We start from the raw sequence: 13,822 nt of genomic DNA on the forward strand, positions 1-13,822 counted from the left end.
GTTGGACAGTTATCTTATCCACAGATCTTGACAATACATTGTTCTTCTCTCTCTTGTTAAATTAATCTTAGCCTGAATGAATCTATTATTTTTTAACATTTAAGATTTTTCATTTAAAGATTTACCAATGTTGTTTCTTGACTTAGTGTGTGGATATAAACACACAGCATCTTGCCTGAAGAATGGACCCGAGTTGCCTCGAAAGCTTGCATATTGTAATCTTTTTAGTTAGACAATAAAACGGGTCATTTTGCTTGGCTTTTCTCTGCAACCTCTACAGAGAATTTCATTAACAAGAAAATTCCACAAGGGGGCAGTGATGAGCTAGACAGAGACATAGTAAAAAATCAAGGGAGAAAACTCCATGATTGATGGAGGGGTGATGCACCTTATTATCTGAGTATACAAACAGTATGGTCAGCATAATGGTGCTACTGCCTCACCATTCTAGGAAGACTGGGTTTGAGTCCTGGTCTGGTCACAGTCTGTATTGCTTTTTTTTTTTTTTCCTCCAGATACCTCCCACAGATGTTTGAGGATTATTTACATCTGCAGCTTCACTCTTACAACCATGTGTGTCTAACCACTGCCTCCAGTCTTAAAGTAAATCAGGATCTTTATATTTTTAGAGTCATAGCAGCATTGGGGCAATTATGTCACATTCTCTCTCCCCATTTGGAGTCTCCTGTTAACTCATGAATGTAGAAAGGCTTCAGAGGAAGGCCAAGCCACGCATATAATGGGAGAATGATAATACAGCACATTATTTCACCAGTTCACAAATATGGTCCACAGATGTACAAAACAATTTTTAAAATTTATTTTAAAGCAGTAACATTATAAAAATACTTCATACAGATTTAATAATAATAATCAGCTTTATAATTCAGAGTTGCATAATAAAACATTCATTTTCTAAATTGAAATGAAAAGATGAGGTATATTAAAAAGGACACTCTACTATCAAAACTAGCCTCTCATCCACAACTGGCACCTCAAGAGAGCAGCACTGACATTTCATTCTTATCGCAACAGACATATTAAGACACTAACAGTTCTGAACGAGCTTTTCACATTTTTGGTGATGACCCACATTTCAAAACTGAGGAAGACCAGACAATGTCAATCCATTTTGGCACTTTGATTGCAGATGATCCACAGTGATCTTTCTCCTCTGTCCAACTTTATTTCAGATATTCATTTTTGAAAATCACATCCTTTTGCAATGTATGTTGGCACTATTTCAGTGTTCAATATTTCTCCCCGGATGAATGAGCCTGCTGCCTGGCTGCCCATGTTTTTTGTAAATTAAAGATAAATTAAGCATTTAGTATTTGGGCTCAGCTGTCAGAAGCTGGGATTTTGACATTTGGCTGCCAGGTCCCAGCTTTTTTTGACTGATCGTTGAATTGCTCCATTCTCCCAGTTGCACACAATTGTCAATTTGTTACCCGGACACATTAAAGGTCACCCTTGCACTGTTGCTCACATTGAGCTCCAAGGCACTCACGTTAGGAGTGGTAGTGATTGCCCACGTGGGGAATGTGGATAAGTCAAAGATGAATTGGGCCCAAGTGTTCATGGCCAGAGAGAGTAGCAAGACTCCAATAATATTCATGACGATTCCAGTTCTCACCTGTAAAATGAAGAAATATATGAATGGGGTTTATCCAGGTCCTATCGACTGAAATAAGCTAATGAACCCAATATAAGCAATGAAATGGGAAGAACAAAATGAGAAAAAAACTTCTTTCGATAGGTAGGCGCACCTCCACAAGGCAAGCAGTTGCTTCTGAAATTACACAGCTAAGTGTTGGCTCTTCCCATTTTTCAACATTGCCCTCCCAATATAATCCCCCTCCCCGATGAATTTTTTGAATTACCTTAAATTGCACCAATGACAACTGACACGCAAAATTTAGTGAAAATCAGTTGAGCTGTTTTTGCATGATTGGCAAACAAACAGACACACAGCATGTGCCGATCACTTCGCAAAGTCCCTGCCTGTTTCAAAGAATCCACAATCGTGTCTGTGCCTAAGAAGTAAAACTTTCCCAATCTAAATGGTTACGGGCCTGTGGCACTGACCTCTGTAATGCTGAAGGCATTTGAACGTCCGATTCTCCATCATCTCTACATCTGTAACAAACCCTCTCCGTGACCCACAATAGTTTGCTTACCATGACAAAAGGTCAGTTCAGGATGCAGTAAACATGGCACTCCACTACATCTTACAATACTTCGACACCACAATTACTTTGAGGATCTTATTTGTGGATGTCAGTTCTGCATTTAACACAATCAATCATATACCAAAGCAAACGGCTCAGTATGAATACGGACTATGCCACATATCTCTGAATCTTTGACTTTTTAAGGAACAGATTTCAGACAGTGGAGTGTCTGCCTCAAGGCTGTGCTGCAACTCCTCTCCTATTCTCACTCTGCTCCAATGACTAGACTAGATCACAGATAAGGGATGAAATGCCATATGGGAGGAAGGTAGATGGATTGGTGTACCCTCAACAATCTTAACTTGAATTCCATGAAAACGGCAGAGACACTCCTTACCTGCTACACCCCTGATTATAAATGATGGCAATGTAAACAGGGTGGAATCATTTAAATTTCTTTGCACAACTATCACTTATTGTCTGAAATGGAATGAAAACATAATTGCTCTTGTTAAAAAATCTCAGCAGCAGATGTCCCTTAACGCGCACACGTACCGGTCCCGGGACATAACAGCGTTTTAAAAACGTTACAGTAATGTGTGCATGCCCATCTGCCATGCATCTCGACATACTACCCATCAAATGAAACTTCAAAGTCTCATCTTACCGATGATATAAACCATTTTGACACACAACAACCACAGCACTGACACTAAAGCCTTTTTTACAGAGAAGTACATACTTTTAAGAGTTGACTTTCCCTACCTTTGAAGACCCCCTGCAAGTCAAACATCAATATTTCCGAGCAGTATTGATCCCATTGTGTCCGTAAGGCTCCAGCGAATATAATCCAGTAAAACGATTTAGGTCCAAAGCACACGATATATCCTCAAAGGGACAAAAACTCCAGAAAACGTTTCATAACTTGAGACCACCTACGTAATTTTTTTTCATTTATATTGCTCATATCAGACGTAATTTGTTTCTGTCGGCGATAACCATGCTACTGCATGAAACACAGAAGTGTTAGCTTCTGATCGACACCTAAGTTGGCCAATTACGACGGGTCTGGGGTTGACTGGCACCTCGTATAGCCAACGAGTGTCACAGACAGCTTGAAGGATGACGTAAAACTCCAAACCCTGGTAGAATCTACCAGTTTGATTGGACACTGTGACTGACACTCAAAACTTACAGCCAATGAGCAGCCGAGCATTTTGATATGTAACTTGCCATACTAACTTGTAAACAAACGATCGGAGCTGCGAAGGTGGCATTTGTGCCAGTCTGCAGAGTTGGTGCGTGGTTGTTTATTGTGATTTCGCCAAGTTTTTTCGCATTTTAAATATGAATAAACATACCGATAAACATAAATAAACGCTCGATTAAATAATAGATGCATGTACGCGTTGTGAAAGTAGTCAACCGGCCCAGGTGACGTCTAATGGCAGAGAGCGACGTGTGCCACGCCCTTGTGCTTTCTGCTTGCTAGTGATTGCTGCCATCAAGTGGCACATGGAAAAACGCTGAGCTGTGTTGTAACAGTTTGTAAAAGAAATGTATATAGTTTGTGTGCATTTTATAAAAAAAGTAAAAATAAAAATATAAATATATTTTTGGCCCATAAGACTTGTATTGACTATTTTTACATAGAAATGTGTATTTTTTATTGTTTTTATTATTTTTATAACTAATAGAGTGACACTGTATGTAGATATAGATTCCTTTAGGTGTAAGCTTTCAGTAGAGCCCTCATTGATATCTGTGGGTTGAAGCATTCAAAAGTTATTACACTTTTCCATACGTTCCAAAATGTGGATAATGGTCCCTCTAAAAAGCCCCTGGGCATGCCCACATAAAAACTGGTGTAAAAAATGTCATTTTTACAAGTATTCTTTTCAAATTTGAAATTTGAGTAGTCAACAAGTTATTCTGTTGGTACATAGTGTGTTTCTGTCCCCACCTACCTACTGCAGCTTTATTTTCCTTTATTTTCATTAACAAACTTAGGCGAGAACAAAAAAATTCATTTTTTTTGTGAGTTCTAATGTGCATAACTTTTGATCAGTCACACCTACAGTGATTCTGACTACTAAGGGTGAAACTAGAGAATGTTACCTTTACAAAGAGACCAAACATGTGTTTATACTCCAGATAGTTCAATAACAGCAATGATTCTAATTTGGAGAGGTCGAATTACAAGCGATTTAGCAAAAATGACCCAGCTTGATAAGGGATTTAAACTCCACCAGCTTAACATTTGTAATCTCAGTCAGTGCTGGTCCATTTTTATAGAGCTATTGTTAAGAACATCCATACTTTCTCTAAAACAGTCTGGAATGACAATGCATCTGCTCTATTAACAGATAAACTGCAGCATGTTATTTGGACAGTAGTCCTGAAAATGAACTCCACTGAGGTCCTGTCTACATCATGGGTCAGGAATCAAGCATAACCAAAGACTGCACTCACCCGGGCAGCCACATCTTTGAGTTGAACTGCTAGACATAAACGCCCTACTGTAGTCACTCTGATTAAACACAGTCATACTCTTATTCATCTCTGTCTTTTGCTGATTTCTAAACTGCTCCATCCAATCTATGTCATTTTTATTTTTAGAGACTTGCTTGATATATTGGTGGGGTGGTGGCTCAGAGGCTAGGGGTTGCTGGTTCAAACCCTGTAAATGCCAGAAGTGATTCCACTTCGTTGGGCCCTTGAGCAAGGTCCGTAACCTGGAATTGTCTGTCCTGGTTATGATGTCAATCTGCATTCAGCCCTGCAAGTAGGTCCTCCAACTTACAGAGGATCCTAATTTGGGATCCTGAGGGGGCTCATCATGTGGTGTGTGCAGCAATACTCCCAACCTCTTACTTGATATTATACTAGACAGGAGAGCACTTCTCCTTTACTATATTGTTTTATAACAGTATATTTGTGTTTTGTGCAATGTAGTTGGAGCAGTGGCTCTGAGGCTAGGGATTTGCACTGATAATCGGAAGTTTGCCAGTTCAAATCCTGTAAATGCCAAAAGTGACTCTACTTCGTTGGGTCCTTGAGCAAGGCCCTTAACCTGCTATTGCTCCATCCTGGGTATGACATTAATCTGCATCCAGCCCTGCATGTAGGCCCTCCATCCTGCAGGGAATAACCTGGGGGTTGGTGGCAGAATTGGCACTCCGGCCACCATAAAAAAACTCACACTGGTTCCATTCCATCTGAACTTGTGTGGTGCTGAGGTGTCACCCTTTGCATGGCCACACTCAGGTGCGGCAATGCGCTGAATCAGCGTGTGCTCCTAACCTTTCTCTCTCTTTCAGTATTACTGTATATAGTGTTGTGATGGTGTCAAACATCCCTTAGTATTATGTTGTTTAATTGTATTTACCTTGATCTGTGTATGGGTGGAACTATGACGCCTGGCAATAAATACAGTTCAAGAAGTGACGTTGTAGCCGCCAATGTATAAGGCGAAGTCAGGCATGGGTAAGACGCGTGTCAAAGAAATCTCTCAGTCCAAAAGTTTGTTTTAAAAATATTTAGTGAAAGTTAAAAGCAAATAATCCATACAAGAATAAAACAGAAAAATAGTTACATACATAGAATTAAGGCAAAAAAAAAGGAAAAATGTATCTTCTATAAACTTAGCTTTTCTTAATAAGCTTTGGCTATTTCTGTATTTAAAGGTTATTTATTTCTTCTTCTGTATGCTTTAAACATACGGTTCAACTCTTAAATCTTTTATTTTACGTGTTACTTCACACTCAAAAGGCCCGTAGGCCGTTGGCACATAGGACATGCGCAAGGACTAAGGTGAACACAAACAAGGACACGGTTAAAAAACCGTATGCCTCTATACCTTATACAAGGCGAAGCCAGACACTAACTGAAGAACATTCTTTACTCAAAACTGTTAAGAAATGACAGGAAAATACCAACTCAATTCTATTCACGGGGGTTATAGGAACCTCCCATATTTTATGCATTATCATCTAATAATTATTCATACATTTTATAGAACTAGGAAAATGGCTCTTACAGACGTCCTTATTATCCAAAACAGATAAATAACATGAAACAAAGGTGAAAAAGCCAGACAGAGGCTATTGCTGATTTGATTACAAGGAAATAGACCTTTTCAGGAATCAGGGACTTTTTAGAGATTCAGGAACTTTTGTAGCATTCGCACTTCAGGAACTTGGGCTATTTGCAGTTCCTAGTAGTTATTTCCAGGTACTGTTTTTGACCAGGAACTATCATGGTGGGGATTGGATGATGAATTATGCTGATCGGTTAATTACAAGCTCTGGTGCCATCTTATACTGTAACTCTATTAGTAGTTTGGAATTGGCAGACTACTTGATGATGATGGATCACCGTACTTAGCTCTGCATTACTTTTCATAGCTGCCTCCCTGGTGTGCCATGCCATGCACCACATCAAAGCAATAATCTCCCCCGTGAAGTAGTGATCACTTCAAAACAATAATGTGTGGGAGTACCCCATGAAGTCCCAATCATGCCACATTTCACACTGCATCACTCTCCAAAGCCACCTCCCTGGTACATTATGCCATGCACTGCATCAAAGCAATAATCTCCTCTATGATGCCACAATCATTTCAAAGTAACAAGGTGCAGGGTTCCCCTTTGAACTGCCAATCGCATCACACTTAGTACTGCATTACTCTTCATAGATGCCACCTCTCTGGTGCACCATGCCATACCCCACATCAAAGCAGGATTTGGCAGGAGGTCTCCCTGTGATTGCATCTTGCTTTGCACTGCATCACTCTTCTTTGCATGTCACACATTTTCCATTAAGGTTACAGTCCCTGTTGTGTGGTGGGAACACAACACACTAAAGTAGCCAGGGACCATAAGAGGCCCAGGGCCTACATCATACAGGAATTCATTGGTTCCATAGTGGTGAGGGTCCACATTTACCTCTTACCCAAGATGAGCTTTCAGCATTATGGCAGAATTAACTACTGCATTCATTGATAAAAGACTGAAATCATTATTTACAATGTGGTCAGAATGGGGCAGTGGCATGATAGGCGATGTCTGCACAAGAGCATTGATAACTACAGTTTGTGGTCCCCGCATTTTGAGTAAAACACCAATTAAATATTGCACTTTAGAATGGAATTAATGAAAAGTTATTATAGTCTGTCACCACTTACACTAATCGTCAAGTTTGTTAACACCACTGATGATAACCTACTGAAGCACACACAGGGCAGTCAAACTGGCACCAATTGGCCTTTTCTTTTATAATAGGCAGTGAATGATCAATCCCATTCTGTCCTTGAATTTGTAAAGATAAGGTGCCATAATGCACACTCCTTAGCTTGTAGCATTAAGATGTAATGGAATAAGACAACACCTACCATGTCTTTGACAGTCAGATGCCCAGAAGCAAACGCAATTGAATTGGGGGGTGTAGAAACTGGCAACATGAATGCATACGAACAGCCAACTGTGCCAGGGATCATCAGATAGAGGGGATTCACCTTGAGACGCACTGCCTGCAGAGAGAAGACAAACATTATCCATCCATCCATCCATCCATTATCCAACCCGTTATATCCTAACTACAGGGTCACTGGGATCTGCTGGAGCCAATCCCAGCCATCACAGGGCACAAGGCAGGAACAAACACCCGGGCAGGGCGCCAGCCCTACTGCAGGACAGACATTATAAGAACATCAATTCATCCATCCACTGTCTAACCCACTTTTCCAGTTCAGGAACACAGAGAGGCTGCAAACAGCTCTGGGCAGGATGCCAGTCCATCACAGGGCACACATGTGCACCCACTCTGAGACAATTCAAAGCAAAAGGTAAGCTGAGTGAGGAGGGGAAGCAAAGATTCAAAACGAGGACTCTGACGCTGTGAGGCCATAACTCTAAACACCACCAGTGGCCCTCCAGTAAATCCTCCCCATCTGCTACATCGCAGAATCAGGTTACAAAACCCACCCTTGCCCACTTCTGTCAGTTATTCTAGTATTGCAATTCCAATTCCAGTTCTCAGTAATAACTACTATAGATGTCCTGAAGCATGAAAATGTAGAAACCTGTTCTAGTTGGTGGAAATTCTGCAAATGATTTTCAAGGAGCCTGTTCCTTTTAATCTCAGAGGGTGTAAATATTCGTTTTATTGAATCCATGCAGTACTTAGAGTTTTGTTAAAAAGAATACCCATCATTGGATGCTTACATTACTCAATACTGAAATTCCATATTTCCTGCTAAAAATACTGGAAAATGAAGTCATTTCTCATTATGTATTACACATGGTAATTAATACAAACTTCAAGAAGCTTATCTACATCAATGCCTTGCTCACAAACTCCTCAAATCATTTTATAACAAGGTTGGCAGCACTGTGTTTATTAGTTTGCCTATAGTACTAGGGTGTTGTACCATGTTAGCCATTATGAATGTAGAGAAAAGCCAAGTAAAATGACACCTTTTATTGGCTAACTAAAAAAATTAGTTTGCCTAGAAAGTACAACTAAGTACAACTACATTGGTTTCCAGTTAAGTTTAGGACTGATCTCAAAATAGTGATTCATATACTGTATAGAGCCTTCAATGGCTTGGCCGCACATTATTTAATAGAACATACCATTGCATACATTACAATCATTAGTCTGGCCAGAGGTAAAGATCAATGATATTCAGTGTGTCACTGTGTTCTGTTTATTTTACAAGTGTGTGGTATATAATATTGGTAGGATAGGTGAACAGTGGTCAGTTAGCCAAATTCTCACCTAGGACATTCGAAGAAGAAGAAAAAAGACAAAAACATTTGATATAAGAAAAGACAACACCAAGTTATCCCAATGTTACATCCAGATACCCTTTAAAAGCTGTCAAGAGTCCTGCTTCAGCTATATGACTCAGTCATTTGTTTCAGATTTCTGCGACCATATATGTAAAGAAGTATATCCTGGATAAAGTCTGAAATGCACTGATCCTTAACTTTCAGCATTATCCATCTGTATGTTATTCACTCTTTACTGGAAAAAATCTGCTAGATCTACTTTATCCATGTCTTTGAGAATTTAGATGGTCTGCACAAAGCTAATTATTCTTTAATTCCTTTGGCCTGTCAGAGTAGACCATGGGGAGCATCGTTCTTGCATTTGCCTCCAGTGGATTCATTAGCTTCAGATCCAGTTTTGTAACTTAGCTCTGAAGTCCATAGCGTCAGGTTTCAAAATGAACGTTCTTTGTGATACTGTGGCAAAGCCTTCATGAAAGTCTAAGTAAATGATGTCTACTACTTCAGCTGACTGTTCCAAATGTTTAACAGATTGGTTTGGATGGATCTCCCTCTCATAAACCCTTGGTTATCTCTCTATTATATAAAAATATCCTGGGACGAGACAAGACTTTTTTTCAAGTCCCTAAAGACGAAACTTTGGCAAAGAGATTTTTTCAAGTTTCGCCCTCCTCTCAACCATATTCAACCACGCACACGGTACTGTTATCAAAAGAAACAATTAGTACACAGGCAACCCTAGCACCAAGAAATGATGAAATCAAATGAATTAACGCCAAAAATGATGATGGGTTACACAGAAAATTGGTTAAATACATATCAGTAGACAATGCTGAAACAGTTGGTGGTGATTGTGCGAAACATGAAAACATCAACTTAAAATATCCCAAAAAATATCTACAACCATTAACAACGTCCAGTCTTCCACCACCCGAATTACTGTAGAACGAAGGATGTATCCAAGAAAGGTAATCTAGTATATCTGCGGATAACATTAGACAACAAAGGAGATCTTGATATTCCATTCATATTAAAACGTTAACAGTTTCCCGTTAGAATAGCTTTTACTATGACAATTAACAAATCCCAGAGCCAAACAATTGAAAAAGTCATTTTATTCAAAAGAGAGAAAGAAAAAAAATTCAATCACGGACAGTTATATGTTGTGTTGTCATGATGAAAGTCCAAACACAGAATCAAAAATCAATGCGATAATGACAAAAACTTAATTAAAAAAATTGTTTTACTGAAGTTTTAAAGTAAAAGTGTAAGTTTAAAAAGTATTTGTGTGTTAATTTCAAAGCCAAACAGAATGAAATAGTATTATACAATGAATAACTCTAACGCAACATGAAATATAACTTACTTTCAAAGTATTGTGTTTTACTATTTTTAATATGGTTAATTACTCGCTGTAATGTAAAATAGTTAGTTCTATTATGCATATGTAACAATTCCCATGAAAATAACAATCTGTTTAAATTGTACATCTGCATTCCAATACGTGACTGGCAGAACCACAAGGAGGCTAGTGCGTAGCTCAGACCCAGGGGTTGGTGAGCAAAGTGATCAGGGGGCAAAGCCCCCTAGTTTTGAATATTATTTTCACAAAATTTTCTTTTTTATGTCTGATTATAGCTTCTCCAATTTTGCATGGGACGGGGACAAGGCTTATGGATTATTACTCATGGAATCCATTTGGTCTTCTTTCTTGTGGATTGGAGTAAAAGGTCAACTTTCTGGCCATCAGATACCCATCTGGTAAAATCCCATCATGCTCAGGGGTTGTATTAGTCTACTATGCATCGAGGGCCTGATGCACATGTGCCTATTCTATTTTAAAATCTGTACTCTCTGATATTGTTTTTAACTTTCATTCTTTTATTTCTTGTAAGCATACTTGTGTAAAGGCTGACCCACCTAGAAGTTTAGTTTTTCTTTCTCCAGGAATGTTGTTACCTTGAGTTTTTATCTTAAACACCTACATGGTGTCACACATGTGTGCTTTAGAGACAACTTGAGGGCTTATATGATGACAATTCCACCCCAGGTCAAGAGTTGGTGCTGTTGCCTAATGCTTCTCCTTCTCTCTACCTTACAGACCTGATGATAGGTAGCACAAATGCTGTCACTTCTAGGTGAAGATCTCCTGACCCTGCTTTTTTCACTCTTGCTTACTCCTAAGGGGTTTCACCATCATTCTGAGCCAGTCTACATTTTGATTCTCATCTGAAAATATATCTTTTGTTAATTTGTGACTTTTTAAATATTTTTCCATCAAATATATTGGATTCGCCTTCAAAGTGCCCAAACTCTTTATAAATTTCCTGTGCTTTCCTTAGAATGGCTACTACAGTTTGTAAACCTCTCCATTACTGTTCGTTGTTTTTCACATGTCTGATGTGCTCCAATGTGCTGTGTGCTTTTTTGTTTTGTAATTTCACACAGCCAGCCAACAAGTAACTGACACTCTGTGATCTACTCATTCACTCATTCTCTGCACAAAAATTGCATTAATGCATTCGGTTCTTAGGCTTATATATCTATACTAGCAAAATACCCGCGCTTCGCAGCGGAGAAGTAGTGTGTTAAAGAAGTAATGAAAAAGAAATGGAAACATTTTGAAAATAACGTAACATGATTGTCAATGTAATTGTTTTGTCACAGTTATGAGTGTTTCTGTCATATATATATATATATATATATATATATATATATATATACACACAAACACACACACACACACACACACACACACATATATATATATATATATATATATATATACATACATATATACACATACATCCACATATATATACATATATATATATATATGTACATATACACACATACATATACATACACACATATATATAAACTAAAATATAAACTGCTCAAAAAAATTAAAGGAACACTTTGAAAACACATCAGATCTCAATGGGAAAAAGAAATCCTCCTGGATATTTATGCTGATATAGACTGGGTAATGTGTTAGGAACGAAAGGATGCCACATCGTTTGATGGAAATGAAAATGATCAACCTACAGAGCCCTGAATTCAAAGACGCCCCAAAAATCAGAGTGAAAAAATTATGTGGCAGGCTAGTCCATTTTGCCAAAATTTAATTGCAGCAACTCAAAATTGTACGCAGCACTTTGTATGGCCCCTGTGTTCTTGTATACATGCCTGACAACATTGGTGCATGCTTCTAATGAGATGACAGATGGTGTTGTGGGGGATCTCCTCCCAGATCTGGACCAGGGCATCACTGAGCTCCTGGACAGTCTGAGGTGCAACCTGGTGGCATTGGATGGACAAAAACATAATGTCCCAGAGGTGTTCTATTGGATTTAGGTCAGGAAAGTGTGGTGGCCAGTCAATGGTATCAATTCCTTCATCCTCCAGGAACTGCCTGCATACTCTCACCACATGAGGCCAGGAATTGTCGTGCACTAGGAGCCACTGTACCAGCATAGGGTCTGACAATGGGTCCAAGGATTTCATCCTGATACCTAATGGCAGCCAAGGTGCCTTTGTCAAGCCTGTAGCGGTCTGTGTGACCCTCCATGGATATGCCTCCCCAGACAATCATTAAAACACCACCAAACTGCTCATGCTGAATGAAGTTACAGGCAGCATAATGTTCTCCATGGCTTCTCCAGACCCTTTCACTTCTGTCACGTGCTCAGGGTGAACCTGCTCTCATCTGTAAAAAGCACAGGGCACCAGTGGTGCATCTGCCAATTCTGGTATTCTATGGCGAAAGACGCCTGGCATCTTTTTTTGGCAACAAGTTTGTTTATGTTTGGTGTGAGGTTCTGTGTTGTGCAGATTGTCAGGATGGACTGCAGGTGCTCATCAGTGAGGCGACTCCTGTGTGCTGTTTTGTTTGTCTTCATGACTGAGAAGAGCTTCTCACACAGATATGTGCTACCAAACATGCACAAGGTTCGAGACGCATGTAGACGGAGCTGGAGCATTTGTGCGGGAATGGAGTGAATAAACTGTGCGGGCCGTGCAGTATCGTACTTTGCCTTCAGTGTGCCATTACACTGCAGCTCAATCACCTCCATCTGAATCTGCACAGGTGCAGTTTCCACATCGACGGCAAATGGTTTACGAAACAACTCAAAATTCTTTTTTTGTTCTTCAAAGTCACCAAAGCGGCGTGCAAACTCAGTGCGCAGTGCGCTCAGTTTATCAGCAAAGTGCGTATTTGGGAACACCGTTGTGCCGACTTGGTTCAACACTACTTGGCAACAGGGAAAGTGGGGCAAGTTGCACTGGTGCATTTGTGTCTCCCATAAAAGTAGCTTCACTTGAAAATTACTTTGTGATTTTGCACGGGTAAAAACGTCTGCTGAAGCATCAGATTCTTCTTTAACTCTTCTGCTTTCTGTATCTTCTAGATTGCATTCATGTCTTTCAGGTTATCTTGATGTTTTGTCTCATACTGCCGTCTTAGATTAAATTCTGTAATTACAGCCACATTAGCTCTACAAATGAGACACACGGGCTTACTGGCAATGTCAGTAAACATATACTCAGCCTCCCATCGGTTTTTAAAGGCTCTATGTTGAGAATTACCTTTTCTCTTTGGCATCGTGTGGGCTAGCTTCACAATAACTTGCAGCATCATAAGCTGGACTTGATTAACGCAGTAAGTGTTCGGCAAGGCAGCTGAAGCGCTGCATTATGGGATCTGTAGTTTATTGTGTTACCAGCGCTTCATATCCCCGGGCCATTAATAACAATAATATGGTATATGAAATGATCTCGCGGGCCGGATATAATTACATGCCGGGCCAGATGTGGCCCGTGGGCCTTGAGTTTGATACATATGGACTAAAT

General features: G+C 39.6%; 1 protein-coding gene across 1 annotated transcript in view; it reads right to left on the minus strand.

Annotated features, from left to right (window-relative positions):
• Window positions 1–839: 839 nt before the first annotated feature.
• The window catches only part of slc13a3 (solute carrier family 13 member 3), a 128,540-nt gene continuing 115,557 nt past the window's right edge, over window positions 840–13,822 (minus strand). The window contains exons 12-13 of the mRNA XM_039734979.1: window positions 7,567–7,704; window positions 840–1,636 (exon numbers count right to left, since the gene is read on the minus strand). Coding sequence (XP_039590913.1) covers window positions 1,448–1,636; window positions 7,567–7,704 — 327 coding nt within the window. The 3' untranslated portion in view covers window positions 840–1,447. The remainder of the gene's footprint in view (window positions 1,637–7,566; window positions 7,705–13,822) is intronic.

The sequence above is a fragment of the Polypterus senegalus genome, chromosome 14 (assembly GCF_016835505.1).
Source record: "Polypterus senegalus isolate Bchr_013 chromosome 14, ASM1683550v1, whole genome shotgun sequence".
NCBI classification, from domain to species: Eukaryota; Metazoa; Chordata; class Cladistia; order Polypteriformes; family Polypteridae; genus Polypterus; species Polypterus senegalus.